The 18,516-nt window shown below is 33.0% G+C and overlaps 4 protein-coding genes across 9 annotated transcripts in view; 2 read left to right on the top strand and 2 right to left on the bottom strand.

Annotated features, from left to right (window-relative positions):
- Positions 1–726: 726 nt before the first annotated feature.
- Positions 727–1,299, bottom strand: LOC129875200 (stigma-specific STIG1-like protein 3). The gene has a single exon (XM_055950646.1). It carries the CDS (start codon positions 1,258–1,260, stop codon positions 757–759), a length of 504 nt encoding a protein of 167 aa, XP_055806621.1. The 5' UTR covers positions 1,261–1,299; the 3' UTR covers positions 727–756.
- A 3,245-nt stretch (positions 1,300–4,544) lies between these two features.
- On the bottom strand, positions 4,545–5,009 carry LOC129872689 (stigma-specific STIG1-like protein 1). Its single transcript, XM_055947616.1, has one exon. The coding sequence runs from the start codon at positions 5,007–5,009 to the stop codon at positions 4,545–4,547; it is 465 nt and encodes a 154-aa protein (XP_055803591.1).
- A 6,550-nt stretch (positions 5,010–11,559) lies between these two features.
- LOC129872347 (uncharacterized) lies at positions 11,560–16,443 on the top strand. The gene is made up of 7 exons (XM_055947327.1): positions 11,560–11,945; positions 12,915–12,981; positions 13,448–13,494; positions 14,654–14,741; positions 14,857–14,990; positions 15,070–15,168; positions 16,032–16,443. The coding sequence occupies exons 1-7, from the start codon at positions 11,622–11,624 to the stop codon at positions 16,110–16,112; spliced, it is 840 nt and encodes a 279-aa protein (XP_055803302.1). The 5' UTR covers positions 11,560–11,621; the 3' UTR covers positions 16,113–16,443.
- Positions 16,444–16,528: 85 nt separating this feature from the next.
- LOC129872346 (pentatricopeptide repeat-containing protein At4g04370) overlaps positions 16,529–18,516 on the top strand; it is a 5,112-nt gene continuing 3,124 nt past the window's right edge. For all 6 annotated transcript variants that reach the window (XM_055947325.1, XM_055947322.1, XM_055947324.1 and 3 more), the window contains exon 1: positions 16,529–18,516. This exon is cut by the window's right edge. In XM_055947325.1, coding sequence (XP_055803300.1) covers positions 16,885–18,516 — 1,632 coding nt within the window. In that variant the 5' untranslated portion in view covers positions 16,529–16,884.

The following is an 18,516-nucleotide window of genomic DNA, read 5'->3' as shown; positions in this document are numbered from 1 at the left end:
TTTAAGTTTGACTTTTTATTTTTGACTTAAAAACTATTTTTTTAAGTCAATCCAAACAGGTTCTTAGGCAATACATTACAACAAAAATAACTTTTAGCGCAACATTAAAATATGCACATTAACAAAGAGTATTAAAGTCATTATCGGCATTAGTTAATTATATTGTCATTGGATCCAATATCGCTATAGGCTTTAGGATTATTACAAAAAGTGCTAATTATATATAAAAAATATATTTAGCGATAATTAATCTATTGTTATTAATTAATTATTGCTAAAGATATAGTGACATCGCCATTGAATTATAGCTAGCTATAGTACTCGGCCTCTTGAAATTAATGTCCAATCTAATGAAACACTTCTAGTCATACTACTATTGCTACAAGTTGTTACTTCCTGGAAGTTAAGAAAGAAAAAAAACCATCAAACTCCTCCTGTTCTAACATTAATTAAGTATACAACATATATAACTTTTAAAAAGATGAATGTTGTTTTTAAAATCAAAATGGTCAATGACCATAATTTTATTAAAATTAATATTATTGTGTTTCCATGCAGTATTACAATAAAAAAAAATTAGATATGAGAACAAGAATGATACGAACAGCTAATGTGGCATAGCCTTTAATTATTTGCTACGCAATAAAAGGAATCACTACCTACAATCAAATAATAAAATGTGAAGAGAATTTCTAGAGAGCCAAATAAATAATTTAATGATCGTCCTTACTATTACTCCATGCATGAATACTCTAATTAATTTGCATAGCTGCACATTCCATAGACACAAGCACTTCCTTGCTGGCACTTGTTACCGCAACCCCCACAATGCCTCTTGTGAAACAATGTGTTAACACACTGCCCATTACAGCAAGTCTCATTATACCTGCATTTCTTCCCACAAAATCCACAATTTTGTCTGTCCGCAAACACATTTACACACTTCTTCTTGCAGCAAAATGGCCCCGGGCTACCTTTGGCACGACATATTCTAGGGTTCTTGTTACATGTCATACGTTTTTGTATGATTTTCGACTTGTAATAATAAGGTGATCTATGTGCTAGAAAACGACTAACCCCTCGAATAGGTGATGAACTTTCATCAGTTTCATTCAAAGGGACTTCAAATGATTCAACCATTTTGTTGTCATCTTTTTCGGGCATTTCTTCTTCTAATTTATTGACTGGTGAGGCTACTGAAAGTATAGTCAATGAAGCCATTATAATGGCTAACAAAAAGAAAATTTTCAAGCAATCCATGGCTACTTGTGATATTATGATATGAATGTAAATATTGAGAGAAATGTTTGGATGGGAATTTGAGAAGGAATGAAAGAGTATATATATATATATATATATAGTGGGAATGAGTTGCATAGAGGAACTATTTGACTCATTTTTTTTGCTAGTGGAGTGGTCTTTGTTCACAGCTAACTTTATAAGACGATATACGTGAAGTCAAATAATTAACCAAAAGTAGGCACTTCCTTAAATAAAATGTGGTCAAAATTACTTTTAATTTAATCGTATTTTATAGTAGAAGCCGTCCGCATTTAGTTGGCAATTCGAAACTAATCTATCCTATTAATTAATTAGTTAAGCAAGATTTTGTTTTGTTAAATCTATGTGAATGGCAACCCTAAGCGTTTCTGCAGTTTTATTTAGGCATAAGGTTTAATTTTGACGTGTTGACTTTTACATATATAATACTCCACAGGTATAGAAGCACTAAATTAAGTACCAAACCGTATGCACCTTTTTTCTTTTTAACATATACAATAAAATCTCTATAAATGCATATGTTTGGGATTGAAAAAAAATATTCATTTATTGAGATTATTAATTTATCGATAAATGCATAAAATATTTATTTATCGATAAATATTTGAGATTATTAGTTTATCGATAAATGCATAAAATATTTATTTATCGATAAATAAATATTTATTATTCTAAAGAGTATTTTGCAGTATGTGCTATAAGAAAGAAAAAAATATTTGAATTAAGAATTTCAAAAGTTTAAATCTAAGAAACTAAAAAGTATAGTCTTTGCATATTTATTATTTAAATCTAGGAAAGCTAAACGAATTTAGTGAAGTTTAATGTTTCTAATTGTATTCATGTATATAGAATATGAAGAGATTTTATGTTAACTATAAAAGAAAAAAGCTAGATGTTTAAAAATCATAATCCAAGTATAATGTCTTTTCATCATTTGAAAGGCGTACAAAAATCATCTTTAACCAATAAAATAAGAAACGCAATATGTGAGCATAAGAAAGAGAATCCAACTATTTGAAATAACAATTGCAAATTGTTTTCGGCATTGCAAGATTCAATCGGAAGAAAACAATGTTCCCGAACCACAAGTTGGTGAATTAGATGAAGGTATCCTAGAAGTTGGTGAATTAAATGAAGGTATCCAAGAATTAAATGATATCATGTCTAATTTAGCCTACAGAAATGTGATGGATGTTGAACATCTTTTGAACTACCCTAACAAGAAGAAAAAATAATCAACTATAGAATCATATTTTAAAAAGAAATAGTTATTGGTCTAGTATTATTGACTGATTAAATATATATAAATTCTTGATGTATTCTGATGATTATTACTTTATATTTTTCTGGGCCTTTAATATTTTATTTTTAATTATTATCTAATGCATTTAGCGAGAATATTACTTTAATATAACTGACCCAAGTCAGGATCGGAAAAAAATATTTATTTAGCGAGATTATTACTTTATCGAATATTACTTTATCGAAGTTTTACTACTTGCAATGTAATAGTATATACTATTGTAACTTATTAGGAGTTGACCCACTAATTGCCTGCTCCCCAAGTTAAAACTACTTAGAAACATTCAACTTAAACTACCATAGTAAATAAACTTTACTTCTATCCGTATATATATTTTAATCTGATGTGAAAATTTTTTACTTATTTTTTTATGTTATTAATTCACTTATCATGCATGGACAATTACTTGCATTTATCTCTTAAGTGATTTTGATTGTGAAAAATTCTTGTTTTACTCGGTCTATGTATAAAAGTTAAACTTCTCAAGACTAGTAATTAATGAGTTGTTCTTCAGCTGAAGTTTGGTCAATCTGCTAGTTGTTGGATGACAAGGCATGAAGAACTTTTGTACTTTAATTAATGTTTTTTTTTATACTTCATAATTTATACTGTACTGCATAATATTATTCTCAATTCAATTTTTATACTGCACAATATATTCACTCCTGAGAAAATAATTGGTAGCAATTACAGGATGTAATTATTATTATGACTTTTCAAATTCTTTTCTTTTTCTTTTTACTATTTCTTATATATTACGTATGTTTTGATACATATTGAAACTTGTTTACATATTCATATGAAGAAAAAAATGCTTAATATATATAATTTTTTCTTAAAAGGAATATTAAAATTTAAATTGTACTTAGGCAATCAAATATGATACTAGCTGGAAATGCATTGCAATTATGTTATTATAATTACTATACTTTATTGATGTATCATTTATATCTGTAACTACTATCCTAATAGTTATATATCCATGTAATTACACGTCAATTTTTAGATTGCAAGTTATTTTCCTAAACTTAATTATATTCTTAATTAGATGACGTGCTCAACATACTTGTGATGTTCTTGGACCTAGTAAATGGAGGTAGCTAGAGTTTTATAACTTCCTACTTCTGAAGACGTCAAACTACTTAATTAGTACACTTGCACACCACGTATATAGATTTGCTACTTTACAAATGCGTAATATTGTTTTTTCATATACCGGTTCTGTGAGATATTGAAATTTTAATTAGGCAACATGACCATTGAATAATTATTGCTTTCCTGCCTCAAAAAATGGTTAAGATATAAGAGATGTTGAAGTGTGTGAATTTTTTTAATGAGATAATTATGCATTTCAATAAAGTATATTAAAGTCAGATGTATATCAATTTATTGTTTATTCGATTTTGATCCAATCTTTGACGTGCAGAAGTGATAGTATCCTACGTCCGTGTGAGATGGAGCAATGTGCTTCTTTATATGATTTTGGGAAATTCGAACTAGCTTTTGCCTTTTTGTGTGGAGTCACGCCAATGTCCATTTTCTTATCGATAGATAATAATCCAAGTTAATGAAACACTCCGATCTAGTCATCCAATCCAAACGTATAATTAGCGAAGATCACAAAGGTTGGTGCATGAACCTCTATATGGTAGCTTAGTTCTTCTTGTTTCATCCATAATTATTTATTCAACTATTGGTATAAGCTGTTACTTCCTAAAAGTTAAGAAAAATAAAAAAGATACCAAGAAAGAAATTAAACAACTATTTTTATAACTGTATTTAGTTTCCATTCAATATTACAATCCTATGAGAAGAATGATGAAACAAATTAAACAAACTTATAATGTGACATAGCCTTTGTTTGCTACGCAATAAAAGGAATCACTGTCTACAATCAAATACTATAATTTGAACATTTTAATTAATTTCTAGAGAAGCAAATAAATAATTTAATCGTCATTTAATTTGCATAGCTGCACATTCCATAGACACAAGCACTTCCCTGCTGGCACTTGTTACCGCAACCTCCACAATGCCTCTTGTGAAACAATGTGTTAACACACTTCCCTTTACAACAAGTCTCATTATACCTGCATTTCTTCCCACAATATCCACAATTTTGTCTGTCTGCAAACACGTTTACACACTTCTTTTTGCAGCAAAATGGCCCCGGACTACCTTTGGCACGACATATTCTAGGGTTCTTGTTACATTTCATACGTTTTTGTATGATTTTCGACTTGTAATAAGGTGATTTATGTGCTAGAAGAAAACGACTAGCCCCTCGAATAATGGATGATGAACTTTCATCAGTTTCATTCAAAGGAACTTCAAATGATTCAACCATATTGTCATCTTTTACGGACGACATTTCTTTTTCTTCTTCTAATTTATCCACCGACGAGGCTACTGAAAGTATAGCCATTGTAATGGCTAACAAAATGAAAAACTTCATGCAATTCATGGCTTCTTGTAAATTGGATGAAAAGTTTAGAAATGCAAAATATTGAGAGAAATGTTTGGATGGAAATTGGAGAAGGAATTGAAAGAGTATATATAGAGGAAATGAAATTATTTGACTCGTGTTTTACTAGCTAGTGGAGTGGTCTTTGTTCACGGCTAACCTAAGAAGACATATGTGAAGTCAAATAGTTTACCAAAATTAGGCACTTCCTTGAACAATGTGTTCTAAATTAGTATAATTAATCGTATTTTATAGTTGAAGCAAGATTTTGTTTTGTTAAATCTATGTGAATGGCAGACCCAAGTGCTTCAGCAGTTTTATTTAGGCAAGGTTTAATTTTGACGTATTGACTTTTACATGTATAACTCCACAGGTATAGAAGCACTAGAGTACCAAAGCGTATGCACTTCTCTCTTCTTCTTCTTTTGTTTAGCGTATACATTTTGACTTGCAATATAATAGTGCTAAAGTACTATTGTAACTTATTAGGAGTTGACTTACTAATTGCCTGATCCCAAGTTAAATATACTTAGAAAAATTCAACTTAAATGTATTACCATAGTAAATAAATTTTACTTCTATCCATGTATTTTCTTGCTTATTTTTCAGGTTAAATTCACTTATCATGGACAATGACCTGCATTTATCTTTTAAGATTGTGAAAAATTCTTCTATTACTCCTATAGACTCAGCAATGAGTTTTACTTCTTTAGTTGAACGTTTGGTGAATCTGGTAGTTGTTGGATAGCAAGGCATGAATTGAAGAACTTTTGTACTTTATTAAATATTGTTTTTGTATACTTCATTATGTCCTGCACAATATTTTCACTCCCATAGCTTTAAGATATATGCGAGAGTTTTTGTTAGATCTTGTTAAATAAAATTGCTTCCGATACTTGGTTTAAATAATAAAAATATCAATTTTTTCAATAATTAAATCCATTAATCAAATCCCATAGCATCACTTATTTTGTTGATTAATCAGTACTCTTTGGTACTTAATTAGACAAAAGTTTGAGGAATTTATTCAAGATTGCAAATAGAGATCTCCACGCCCACCCCAACGTAATGCTTACATTTCGTTTTTGTTTTCCATTATATCATTGCAAACTCAGGATGGAAGAGAAAATGTGGTGGTTGGTTGGGCGTGGGGTGGGGTGGGGCGGGTGGCTCTAAATTAAAGATTGCAAAAAGGCTGTGAGCACTAATTTCTCCAAAATAGAAGTTCCTTAATCAGTTCCTTCATTTAAGTACATCAGTATAGTACTACTAATATAGGTAATTGAATATTAGAACATAATTATAATAAGCTTACATGCCTAATCTATCTCCGCATTTATTTGTTCACACACATTTATTTATATTTTATAAAACTAAAGTATTATGCTTTCACCCTTGCCTTAGCTTTGTTATGTCAAATAATTCCACAATGCCCACCATATATTTTTCCAAACAAAGCGTTAACACAAAATCCCTTGCAACAAATCTCATTGAACTTGCACTTGTTCCCACAAAATCCACAGTTGTCTTTGTTCTCTTGAAAATTCATGCACTTGTTTTTGCAACAAAAAGGCCCTGGACTACCCTTAGCAAGACATATTTTAGGATTTTTGCTGCATGTAGGAATTTTGGCGCCAAATATTCTCTCATGAATTTTTCCAGAAATGAATTACGTCCTTAGCAACAGAATCACTTGTAGCCCCTCTAAGGGTTTTTCTTGTGTACCTTTTACTGCTTCTCCTATGTTATTTTTGTCGTCTTCATATTCTTTCAAAATTGTTTGCTCTTCAATTGATGCTGAAAGGGTGCAAATAAACGCCATCAAAATGCCAAGAAAGAAGAAAAATAGAGTTAAGTTCTTCATGATTAAGGGGAAAATGCAACCTTTTAACGTGCCTTAATTTTTGGGGAAGTATGAGCTAGAAGACTGGATGGGTTGTGGAGATCAAGAATTGTGGTGAGGTATTTATAGATAAAAATTTTGAATGGAGCAATTGATTGTACTAAGGTTCTTGATTAAATTATGAAGAAACCACGACACACATTCTATACATGGATGGAAAGATTATGACTCACCCAAAAAAAGCAAAACTGGTAGATATCTAGAAAAATAGCAGAAGTTGATGTATAGTTATATTTTGGATTTCTGTATTAATAAATGTCACCATTTTCATTTTTAACTAATCAATCAAATGTTAACTATAAATCACCAGAACATCTGAGAAGTAGTTAAAACGAGAACAAAAGATTTTCTTTCTAGTACCTAACATTTTATTTCAAGGAAGCACATATAAATTAAATCTTCACCTCTAACATTCTATATGTGACTACACCACATAATTGATGTATATATATTTACCATACACAAACACAAATTTTCTATATTTCTATAGTCACACACCACGTAATACAACATAATTGATGTATATATTTACCATACACAAACACACTTTTTCCAAACTAAGTAACTTATTGACGGAAATTAATTAATTGCAATTATTAATTAGCTCTCATCTATAGCAAATTAATTAAGCATAGCTGCACATTCCATAAGAACACTCGCTTCCTTTCTTGCATGAATTGTTGCACTTTCCACAGTGCCTCTTGTTGAAATATACATTGATACACCATCCTTGGCAGCACATCTCTGAATATCTACACTTTTTACCACATTTACCACAGTTAAATCTATCAATCATAACATTCACACATTTTTTTCTACAACAATCTGGTCCATGACTTCCCTTTGCAGCACAAACCCTAGGATATTTGTTACATGTGTACTTGTTATGACGACGAAAAGAGTTGTTTCCTCTTTCATCAAGAACTGATTCTTGGGTAGATAGTGAAGAAAACATAGTTATGGCGATTGATAGAAGGAGAACAAGCAGGAATGTGAATGACTTCATTTTTGAGCCGATCGAGGGGTTTGTGTATTTATTTTTTGAATTGTGACTTTGTTAGCTCTATGTGAAGATGCAGAGAGAATATGAATAATGCAGTATTTATAGAGAAGAATATGTAGAAATTTGTAAATGATGGTCTCTATCATAGCCATTACACAAAATTTAAGTCATGAAAGTTTGGTAAAAGAAGGAACGGAATTGTGTAGAAAACTTGACATATTTTCCAAGGATAGGAACCTTAAAATTGTATTACACGTGGTTGAGCCTGAAATTTTCGTAAGGGATCAAAAAATAAATAAATATATAAAAGAAAATGAGCTCTGAAACAAATTTCAATGTAAAATAGTAGAAGAAGAGTTGGGTTTATTTTTATTTTTTTAAAAATATTTATTGCATTATTCCTGTATAACAATTTCTAATTTGGTCGCGGTTGATAGTAGTCTGCAAGCCTAATAAAACACTAATAAGAATTTAATACGATAAGGATCGTGGATACCTAAAATTGTATGCAGGGATAGCAGATGAATGAAGCAAGTAGTCAAATTCCGTTAACCTCAATTTGCATCTTATTTCTTCTGACAAAAAAATAGTGTTTTTCTTTCAATTTTTCAGTTACATATGCACTTCTGCAGACTTGTAGTACTACACGTTAATCTTTTCCTTCTGGCTTTTTTGAAATGCTAGTCAATTTGCTCGCCTATATTTGGCTGATACAAAAAATTATCTCCACCATCACTAGCATACATAAATATCTCTTTTTAAAAAAAAATAATTAAATAATCATTTTCTTTTATCAAATTTCTAGGTTTTTTTAATACTTTTTTATTTGTATTGTATATTATTATGCATAAAAACAACTAAATTATGCCATCCAGATGCTGAAAAATAAACAATCATAGTCATTCATTATATAAATTTAAAAATAATATTTTAGTTATTCAGATGTCCATTTAGATTTAGATATCTAAGCTATTTACTCTCCTTGAATAATTTTGATTGATGTAATTCTTAGTTATCTAACGTAACTAACGTATATTTTAAACATCCATATCTTCTTGTTAAAAAAATTAATTAATTTGTATGATGATAACAAAAAAACCTCCTTTTTAATCTTGAAAGTACTCCACTTTAAAAATCTATTTTTTTTTCTTCTCTTGGTACCTACAGGCTATGACAAGCTCCAACTTGATGGTAGTTATAATTTCATAGAGTTTGTTTGGATTAATTGATTATAAATTATTGACAAATTAATTGTTGAAAAGTACATTTAAATATTGAGGCCAATTTTTTTATTTTATAAATAAGTTGTTACATATTTGAATAGAACTCATTTAAGGGTTAAAAATGATTATTAGTTAGTAAGAAAAGAAGTTGATAGACACTTATGTATTAAAATGACTAAAATATCCCTAAATATATAATTAAGAATATTTTAGAAAAAATATTTTAGAAATTACAAAAAAGTACTTGAGATAAAATAATTAATTTTTTTGATTAAATTAAAAATACTTTTAGCGGTAAAATCATAAATTAAAAATAATATTTTAATTTTTAATTAATTTTAATTTAGATAAAGAAGCCAAAAAGTATTTATCCAGACTTCTTTTGAAAAAAAATCAGAAGATACAGAGTTTCATTTACCGACAACAAACAAATACTAGTACAATTACAAATTTGACCAATCCTATTCAAAAAGATACAAATATTATAAAATATAAGAAATATATAACAAGAAATATAAACAAGAGATACATAAAGTAGAATGCTAGAGATCATTTTATTCTTTCAATAAGTATGTTTAAGTGTTTTTTACAATAGTGAATAACATTCTTATTTATAAGTTGAGAAATCACTTTAAAAATCATCATGTTAAATATCAAATTAATAAATATATCTTTATTCAAAATAATTCATATAATATAAAAAATATGTATACATGAATATAAGTAATTCATTTATTAAGTAAATGAAAAATTCACTAATTCAATTGATTTATAACAAGGAAGACACATTCTTAAAAAGATTTTCCCTCTAATTTAATGAATTAACTTTAATAGCTCATATAATAATATTTAAAATCACAAAATTTTAAATTATTTTAAGACATTATAGACATCTATTACTCTATATCACAAGAAAGAATAGAGCAGCTTAGGGTCAGTCAATCAATTGACCGATTTGCCCTTCTGCTTCATATTCTTCTCTTTATATTTCATGTTTTACTTATCTTTTTTGGTATCATATTCTTTTCTTTATATTTCATGTTTTACTTATCTTTTTTGGTATGTTATGTATTTTAGAAATTATGAAAAAAATGGTATTATAAATCACAACAACAATAATAACAACAACAACAACAACAATCCAGTGAAATCTCACATCGTGGAGTCTGAGGAGGGTAAAGTGTACGCAGACCTGACTTCTACCAATGTAGGACGGCTGTTTCCGAAAGACCCTCGGCTCAATAGAAGCATAGAAAAAGGTCAGACAAGAATATTAAAAGTAGATAAGTAGATAACGAAATAATCAAAGCACAAAAAACAGTAGGTATTATTAGATAATAACATAAATACCATAAATCAGAGTACAAGAAATCATAGTGCATTAATACGCCTACGGATAAGGGGGAATAATGCCACTATGTACTAGCCTTCTACCCTAATGTGTGTCCTCCACACCCTCGTATCTAAGGTCATGTCCTCGGTAAGTCTTAAATGCGCCATGTCCTGTCTGATCACCTCTTCCCAATATTTCTTCGGCCTACCCCTACCTCTTCTGAAACCATCCATGGCCAACCTCTCACATCTCCGCACTGGTGCATCTGGGACTCTCCTCTTCACATGCCCAAACCATCTCAGTCGCATCTCCCGCATCTTGTCTTCCACCGAGGTCACTCCTACCTTGTCTCGAATAGCCTCATTTCTAATCCTGTCGCTACTGGTATGCCCACACATCCATCTCAACATTCTCATCTCGGCAACTTTCATCTTTTGCGCGTGGGAGACCTTAACTGGCCAACACTCCGCCCAGTATAACATAGCTGGTCTAACCACCACTTTGTAGAACTTGCCCTTAAGTTGTGGTGGCACCTTCTTGTCACACAACACACCGAAGGCGAGCCTCCATTTCCTCCATCCTGCCCCAAAACGATGTGTGACATCCTCGTCGATCTCCCCGCTGCCTTGCATTATAGAACCAAGGTACTTAAAACTACTTTTCTTTTAGATGCCACATAAATCGGGACAGATGGATAACATATATTATTTGAAAATTACATAAAAAGTACTATAAATTATACTATAAATCACAATAATTAACAACTTAAAATATTTCTAAAATATATTAAAATTTTGATTGACTCTCAAATTTTAATATATATCACATAAATTGAGACAAAAAAATAATATATATTATTTAAAAATTTATTAAAAATACGCTATATAAATTAAGATCGATAAAATATCAAATATTGGACTCGTGCTTCCCCAGGCTCTGTGTATCTAGTTGTATTGTATAAGGAGATCAAAATGTTCAAAAATAGTTTTTATTTTCTAAAATTCCCCATCTCAAATTACGTATAATAAACAAATTTCTATGTAAAAAGTACTCGCATGGTTAAAATGTATATTTCGGTGACTTGTTTATTTTGCCCCAATAAAAATTCGAAATGAACAATCTAAAAAAATCAGTGGACGAGGAGACAACAAAAGGCGAGAAAGAAGATTCATCAAGTTCAGTGCAGGCGACGGAGCCGTCAGATTCAGGAATGGCTGCTGCTTCCGCCACGGACGGCGTAGCTGCGACGGCACTACGGTCGGTAATTCAGCGGGTTGAACACGCGGCTGAACGCTGTGGCCGCAGATCGGACCAAGTAAGGCTGGTGGCTGTAAGCAAAACGAAGCCGGTATCTCTCCTCAAGCAAGTTTACGACGCCGGTCACCGTTGCTTCGGTGAAAATTACGTCAAAGAGCTTGTCGAGAAAGCTCCTCAGGTAAAGGTTCTATACTCGTGTGTGATTGCCTCTACATAATTTAAGCATATAAACATCGGATTAACTGGTTTGCTGATCGAATTGTTCTGTTTTTGACTCTAGGTATCACTTTATTAAGGTTTATTTCAGTTCAATACTAATGTTGTAGGCAAATTTTGGGCTTCTGTAATCTAATCCTACCTGGTAGTTTAATCCCAATTAACTGGTATCTAGTATAGGTTCCATTGTGTTTTGTTTTTAGCTAAGTATGGATTAATTTTAAGAGATTTTAGATCTTTTGTAACAATTGGCCTTCGTCTGATTTTAGGTCTACCTAGTCTGAGGACAGTGGTCAATATAAAACTATAATTTGAATCTTGTTGTGTTTTTCTGTTGTTTGGGATACGCTATATGTATAGGAAAATGAAGCTTTTCACCAGCAGCTTAATTGATTTTGTTTCTGAATATTGCCAAGAGGGGATAGGTTTGCATTTAGAATTATTGTAATAACTCAACCTGCATATGCATAGTATTGTCTGCTTTGTCCAATGGACCTCCTTACTGATTTATCCTTTGAGTAAGTCACATGGAGGCCAAAAGTGCGCTACCAAGTTACCTTGTTCTTTTGTCGTATATAGCACAGGACTTTGCTGCCCCTTCCACGGTGTGAATCACCTAAGGTGTCTCCTACTTCAGAAGTTCACCAGCTTAGAAGTGTGCCAATCCTTGACCTTTCATGGGCATCATAATTACATTCAATTGGCATCTTGCACTAGTTCTATTCTTCTAGGACTTAGCTATGTCATGTATCTATTGTTTGATTATTTTCTTTGTTTTTGTGCTAGTTAGTGTGTGTGAGTGAGAGAGAGTATTTTCTTCATCTTAAGTTCTATTTTTTTATGTGGGCTGTCGTAATTTTCTGTGGGGAACAATGTGAAGTATTATGTTTCAGATGAAGTGTTAATACTGCTATTGTTTGGTGAATTGCAGCTTCCAGATGATATAGCGTGGCATTTCATAGGGAATTTGCAGAGCAATAAAGTCAAACCACTTTTAAGTATGTACTCCTTCCTTCACTATTCCTTCTCCTATCCTTTTCCTTATGGACCAATAAGGTGATATGTACAGTTCTATGAAAATAGTTTCAGGGTGAAGCAAAATCATAAAAATCGTGATTACAGGATAAATTTTGTTGGAGAAATAAGGGGAAAAGACCTTTTTTTGGCGTATTGGTGAAGCCCGTGGACGGAAGGGGTTTTTCAAGAGTTTTAAACTTTATCTTGGTGAAAACATGATTGCTTCATCAAATTTTGATTATATTAAGTACTGCAAATATTTAAGAAAAACGCCAGACGCCGTGAAACATTTTGCCTTCACTTACATCAGTCAGACAAGTGGACAATAAGTTTCTATCTCCTTTCTGAGTTAGCATGTATGACATAACGGTAAAGAAAAGTTTGAGCCACTTTTTTGTGCAACTGGTATAGAGCTTATAATAAATTCTCCTCATCTTTGTTTTTCAGCTGGGGTGCCAAATCTTGCTATGGTGGAGACTGTAGATGATGAAAAGGTAACTAACACTGACTCTGCCAGTAGTTTGTCTCCTGAAAATAGTCTAATGGTTAACTAATACTCCAGGTTGAAATTTTATGTTATACTGTTAGATTGAACTCAAGAGCTAGAAGCTAGCTTACTCGCATTATACCATTTGAAGTACTCTAAGTTGCTCGGACTGGAGTGTGGGTGTCCAGTACGGGTGCGGATCCTTCATGAATTAAATTTTAAGATTCGGAGGCATGGATACGGATGGGTTTATCCGGCTAAACATAATTCAAATATTTAAAACTAGAGTTGTAAAAATATGCCTAAATTATGCTGGACTATTTGGAAGGAAAGAAATGCACGAATTTTTGAGAGAAAGTTCGAATATGCAATTAGCTACAAATGCATCTCCTTATTGTTTGTTGGGTGTAACTGTAACATGACTATTGCAAATGATATAGAGGTTACGATAGACTTCTTGAGTTCATTGCACATTCAATACTGATGTTGATCTCTAAATATCTTTAGAACATCTTCTGATTGTTGACTTCTTAATACAAATATCTTTTAACGATACAAAAACATATGCCTAAATTATGATTTCACCCTAATTTTTGTTTTGATTTCAAATATCATTTTATTTGTCTTGAATTTCTCTATCAATTTTGGTCAAAGTATCCAAAATCGTTTGACCACATCTGGTACGGATCCCACACGCACATCCACATAGTGTCGACACAGGTGCAACACCGAAAGTGAAGAGTCCGCACAACTTAGGTTGTACTCCCTCTGTTCCTTCAAGTAAAACGGAACGGAGGCAGTAAGAAGGAAATAAAGCCGGTTTTAGTAAGAAATAGAAAAAAATGGGTTATTAAGTGAATTTAATAAGAAGCCTTTGTATTTTAATGCACATATTTAATTTATTTGGAGCTATTAGAATGGGACCCACTTTTTGGGGTATATGAGTTGAAGCAATAACAAGAATATTTATAGTAGAATATTCATATTGTGAGTATAGACCTCCATTTACGGATATTCTTTATAGAGTATTTGTTTCCTTTTTGAGAATGGTTACTGTATATTGATCAGCATTAAGGAAATGTTGCACACCATATTTACAGCAAAGAATTAGCAAAACCCTGTTCATCTTGCAAAGATTCTTATACTTTGTTCAAATCACTCTGTAGATTGCAAATCAGCTTGACCGTGTGGCTGGGAACATTGGAAGAAAGCCCTTGAAAGTTTTTATCCAAGTTAATACAAGTGGGGAAGAAAGTGGGTAACTGGAGTATGTCTCTGATTTATTCAAAGTCATTTGGTCTATTTTTGTGAACGTTGTTGTCATATTTATGAAGGAAAAAGTAACCATGATTTGATTCTGTAATTGCAGCTAAATCTGGTGTTGAACCAGATGGGTGTGTGGAACTCGTGAAACATGTTTCTTCAAATTGCCCGAATCTTGAATTCTGTGGCCTGATGACTATTGGAATGCCAGATTATACGTCGACTCCTGAGAACTTTAAGGTTGTGGTTTTATCTTGGTTGCTTTTTCTTGGCCTGGTTGCGATTGTTATATCCTGATTTTTGTCGTGCTTGGTTTCAGACTTTAGCAAGATGTAGAAGTGAGGTTTGCGAGGCACTTGGACTATCTGAAGATCAATGTGAGCTGTCAATGGGCATGTCAGGCGACTTTGAACTTGCTGTGAGTGACCTGATTTGTCACTAAGCACATCAAACCATTATTAAGCTTGGAAGGAACTTGAATAACATGAGTTCTCTAGGGAGCATGTGGTAGTCTGACTGCATCACGTATACAATCTCTTTTTATAAAGTAAACTAAGTATGGTTAACTAGATTTCTGACTCAGTTTTCATTACTGGTCTCTGTTGTTCAAAGGATCTTGAGTCTGATTCATAATGCCCAATATCTGGACTGTAAAGTCGCCCAGCTCCCGGCCACACCCATGGGATTATGACACTTATGCAGACTAGGATAAACCCTGCGTGAATGCGGGCTGCTTTGTGCACGCGGTTATATTTGTGCAATTCTTTATCAGTTTCCTGTGCATACTTGTTGTTTTGTGGCTGATTTTATGTATCTGTTGGTTCGGTTGTTGTTGAAGTAGAATTTCATTTGACAGTCTCAAAAAAGGAAAGAAAAATTGAGTCTCAAAAAAGTAGAATTTCATTTGATTAGTTGTTGATTCTTGTGTGTTAAATATGTTTGAAGTTCATCATGATAATTGTTTAGGGAGATTTTATCAATGATTTACCGTTCCAACTTCCATCCATCCTCCAATCTGACGACCCTTACTGCAGTCACCCATCAACCTATGCTTGTACTATGCCACCTTAATTATGTAAGACTTAATTTCTTTTGAGGAGTAGTCTAGGCTATTATATCAGGTAAGCATATTTTATCCTTGTGTCCTGCTATATTATATAAAACAAACCAGCACGATGCTAATCAGCCAGCAATGGTGTTGAATTCTACATATGCTCCATTTGACCTCATGTTCTGCTATGTTTGAGCACAACATACTTATAAGACTGTCCATTGCTACAGGTTGAGATGGGCAGTACAAATGTTCGAGTTGGATCTACTATATTTGGTGCAAGGGAATATCCAGCGAAGCAGTTGAACTAGATTGATGAACCCATGTTAGTGAGAGAGCCTGAGCCAAACTTGTACCTTAAAATTTTGCAGCTTGATGGCAGAATCTGGAGCGTTTTGCCCATTCCTGATATGAGCAGTTTCTTGTTTGTACAATGCGACTATGGAACTCATTGGCTATGTGGCCTATAGCATCCGTTTGTATTTCTATTTATTATTACTGCCGACTGCTGAGCATAGTCTGGAGCTGCGATCTAGATGTTCTTAATAATGTCTTGGGATTTGATATACTCTCTTCTAGATGTACTAATTGATGATATATCTGTAGAATACTTTTCTCATGATCTAGTCGGCTGGTTTTGGATCTTCTTGTTGAAAGAACAACTAAACTATATAGGGCAACTTGTGCAAACTTGACGTGATAGTCCAGAAGAAAACAAGGATTACAGTGTGGATGCCCGCCTGGAAAGAGAGCTGATGCCACATAAACCAAAGATGGAACTGGTTGGACGGTTATAAGAACAAAAGACCAGAAAAGAAATGGAAGAAAAATTGAAAAAACGTCCAAAAAAGTTGGTTATATCAGTAAAGTCGTATTTTTTTTTATCTCATTAATGTCGCTTCATGTATTGCTCACCGTAACTTTAAAGTTTCGACGCCGGAAAATGTAATGTCAATAATTAAATTTAATTTCTTTTAAGAAAGGGATTAGTACCAATATGAAAATTGGCGCCTTTACCTTCCATAAATATTTAACAAAAAGTTGTCCAGAAAAAACCTGGAAGAAGAAGGTGACCCATGAATTATGCATAAGCTCAAACACAACATCCTCTTCAACCCTCTAAAACAGCCGCCATTTCGCTACTCCGCCGCCTCTTCCACCACCACCACCACCACCACCAAGTCCTTCAATGCCACCCTCCACCGTCTTTCCTCAGAAGGTTCACATCATCATGCTTTACTCACATACAACTCCATGCTCAACTCCTCTGTACCTCCTGACCCTTTCACTTTCCCCACTCTCCTCAAAGCCTGCATTTCTCTTAACCTCCTCCCCCACGGCCTTTTGCTACACCAACACGTAATCGTTAATGGGTTTTCTTCTGATCCTTATATCGGGTCATCCTTGATTAGTTTTTATTCTTCTTTTGGGCTTACAGAGCATGCACACAAAGTGTTTGATACAATGCCTGAGAGGAACATTGTCCCGTGGACGACTGTTATTGGTTATTATGCACGAACTGGTGAATTTGAGCATGCTTTTTACCTGTACAAATCTATGTTAAACGAAGGAATAAAGCCGACTTCTGTTACCTTTTTGACTCTGCTTTCTGGAGTATCAGAGAGCATTCATGTGGAGTGTTTGCATGCTTGTATAGTAAAATATGGTTTTATGGGTCACATTGCTTTGTTGAATTCTATGCTGAATGTGTATGGTAAATGTGGAAGAATTGAGTATGCTAGGAAGTTATTTGAGTGGATGGATGAAAAGGATACTGTTTCTTGGAACTCTTTGGTTTCAGGGTATTCTTTAGTGGGGAACACAAAAGAATTATTGACGCTTATGTATAGAATGAGGTCAGAAAATACATGGCCTGATTATCAAACATATGGGGCATTGCTTTCTTCCATTGCAAAAGAGGGTAGTGCTGAATTTGGAAAAGTGGTGCATGGACAGATAGTTGCTGCTGGATTTGAATTAGATGTGCATCTTCAGACATCACTTATGTTTATGTATTTAAAATGTAGGAACATGGATTATACGTTTAAGATTTTCGAGCGAGCAACAGATAAAGATGTAGTTTTGTGGACAACTATTATATCAGGACTTGTTCAGAATGAACGTGCAGACAGAGCACTTGAAATGTTTCATAGCATGTTGTATAGTAGAACTGAACCTTCTACAACTACCATAGCAAGTGCACTTGCAGCTTGTGCTCAATTAGGTTCATTGAAAGTAGGAACTTCTATACATGGCTATATGTTGAGGCAAAGAATAGCCATTGACACTCCGGCCCAAAATTCTCTTATCACTATGTATTCAAAATGTGGCTATTTGAAGCAAGCTCTTATCGTTTTTCATATGATAAAAAACAGAGATGTGGTCTCCTGGAATGCAATTGTTGCAGGAAATGCCCAGAACGGGCATTTATCAATTGCCTTGCATCTGTTTAATGAAATGAGGATAGCTCATCAAAGACCTGATTCAATAACAGTGGTTTGCCTTCTTCAAATTTGTGCCTCAATTGGAGCATATCAGCAAGGGAAGTGGATCCACAATCTTGTTGTAAGGAGCTATCTTGAACCTTGCGTTAAGATAGGTACGGCTTTGGTTGATATGTACTGCAAATGTGGTGACTTAGACAGTGCAAGGAAGTGTTTTGACAGGGTCACAGAACGTGATCTCATTTCATGGAGCACAATTATTTCTGGATAT

The sequence above is a fragment of the Solanum dulcamara genome, chromosome 11 (assembly GCF_947179165.1).
Source record: "Solanum dulcamara chromosome 11, daSolDulc1.2, whole genome shotgun sequence".
NCBI classification, from domain to species: Eukaryota; Viridiplantae; Streptophyta; class Magnoliopsida; order Solanales; family Solanaceae; genus Solanum; species Solanum dulcamara.
Note: the sequence above shows the minus strand (reverse complement) of the source record. Positions and strands in the feature narration are given on the sequence as shown.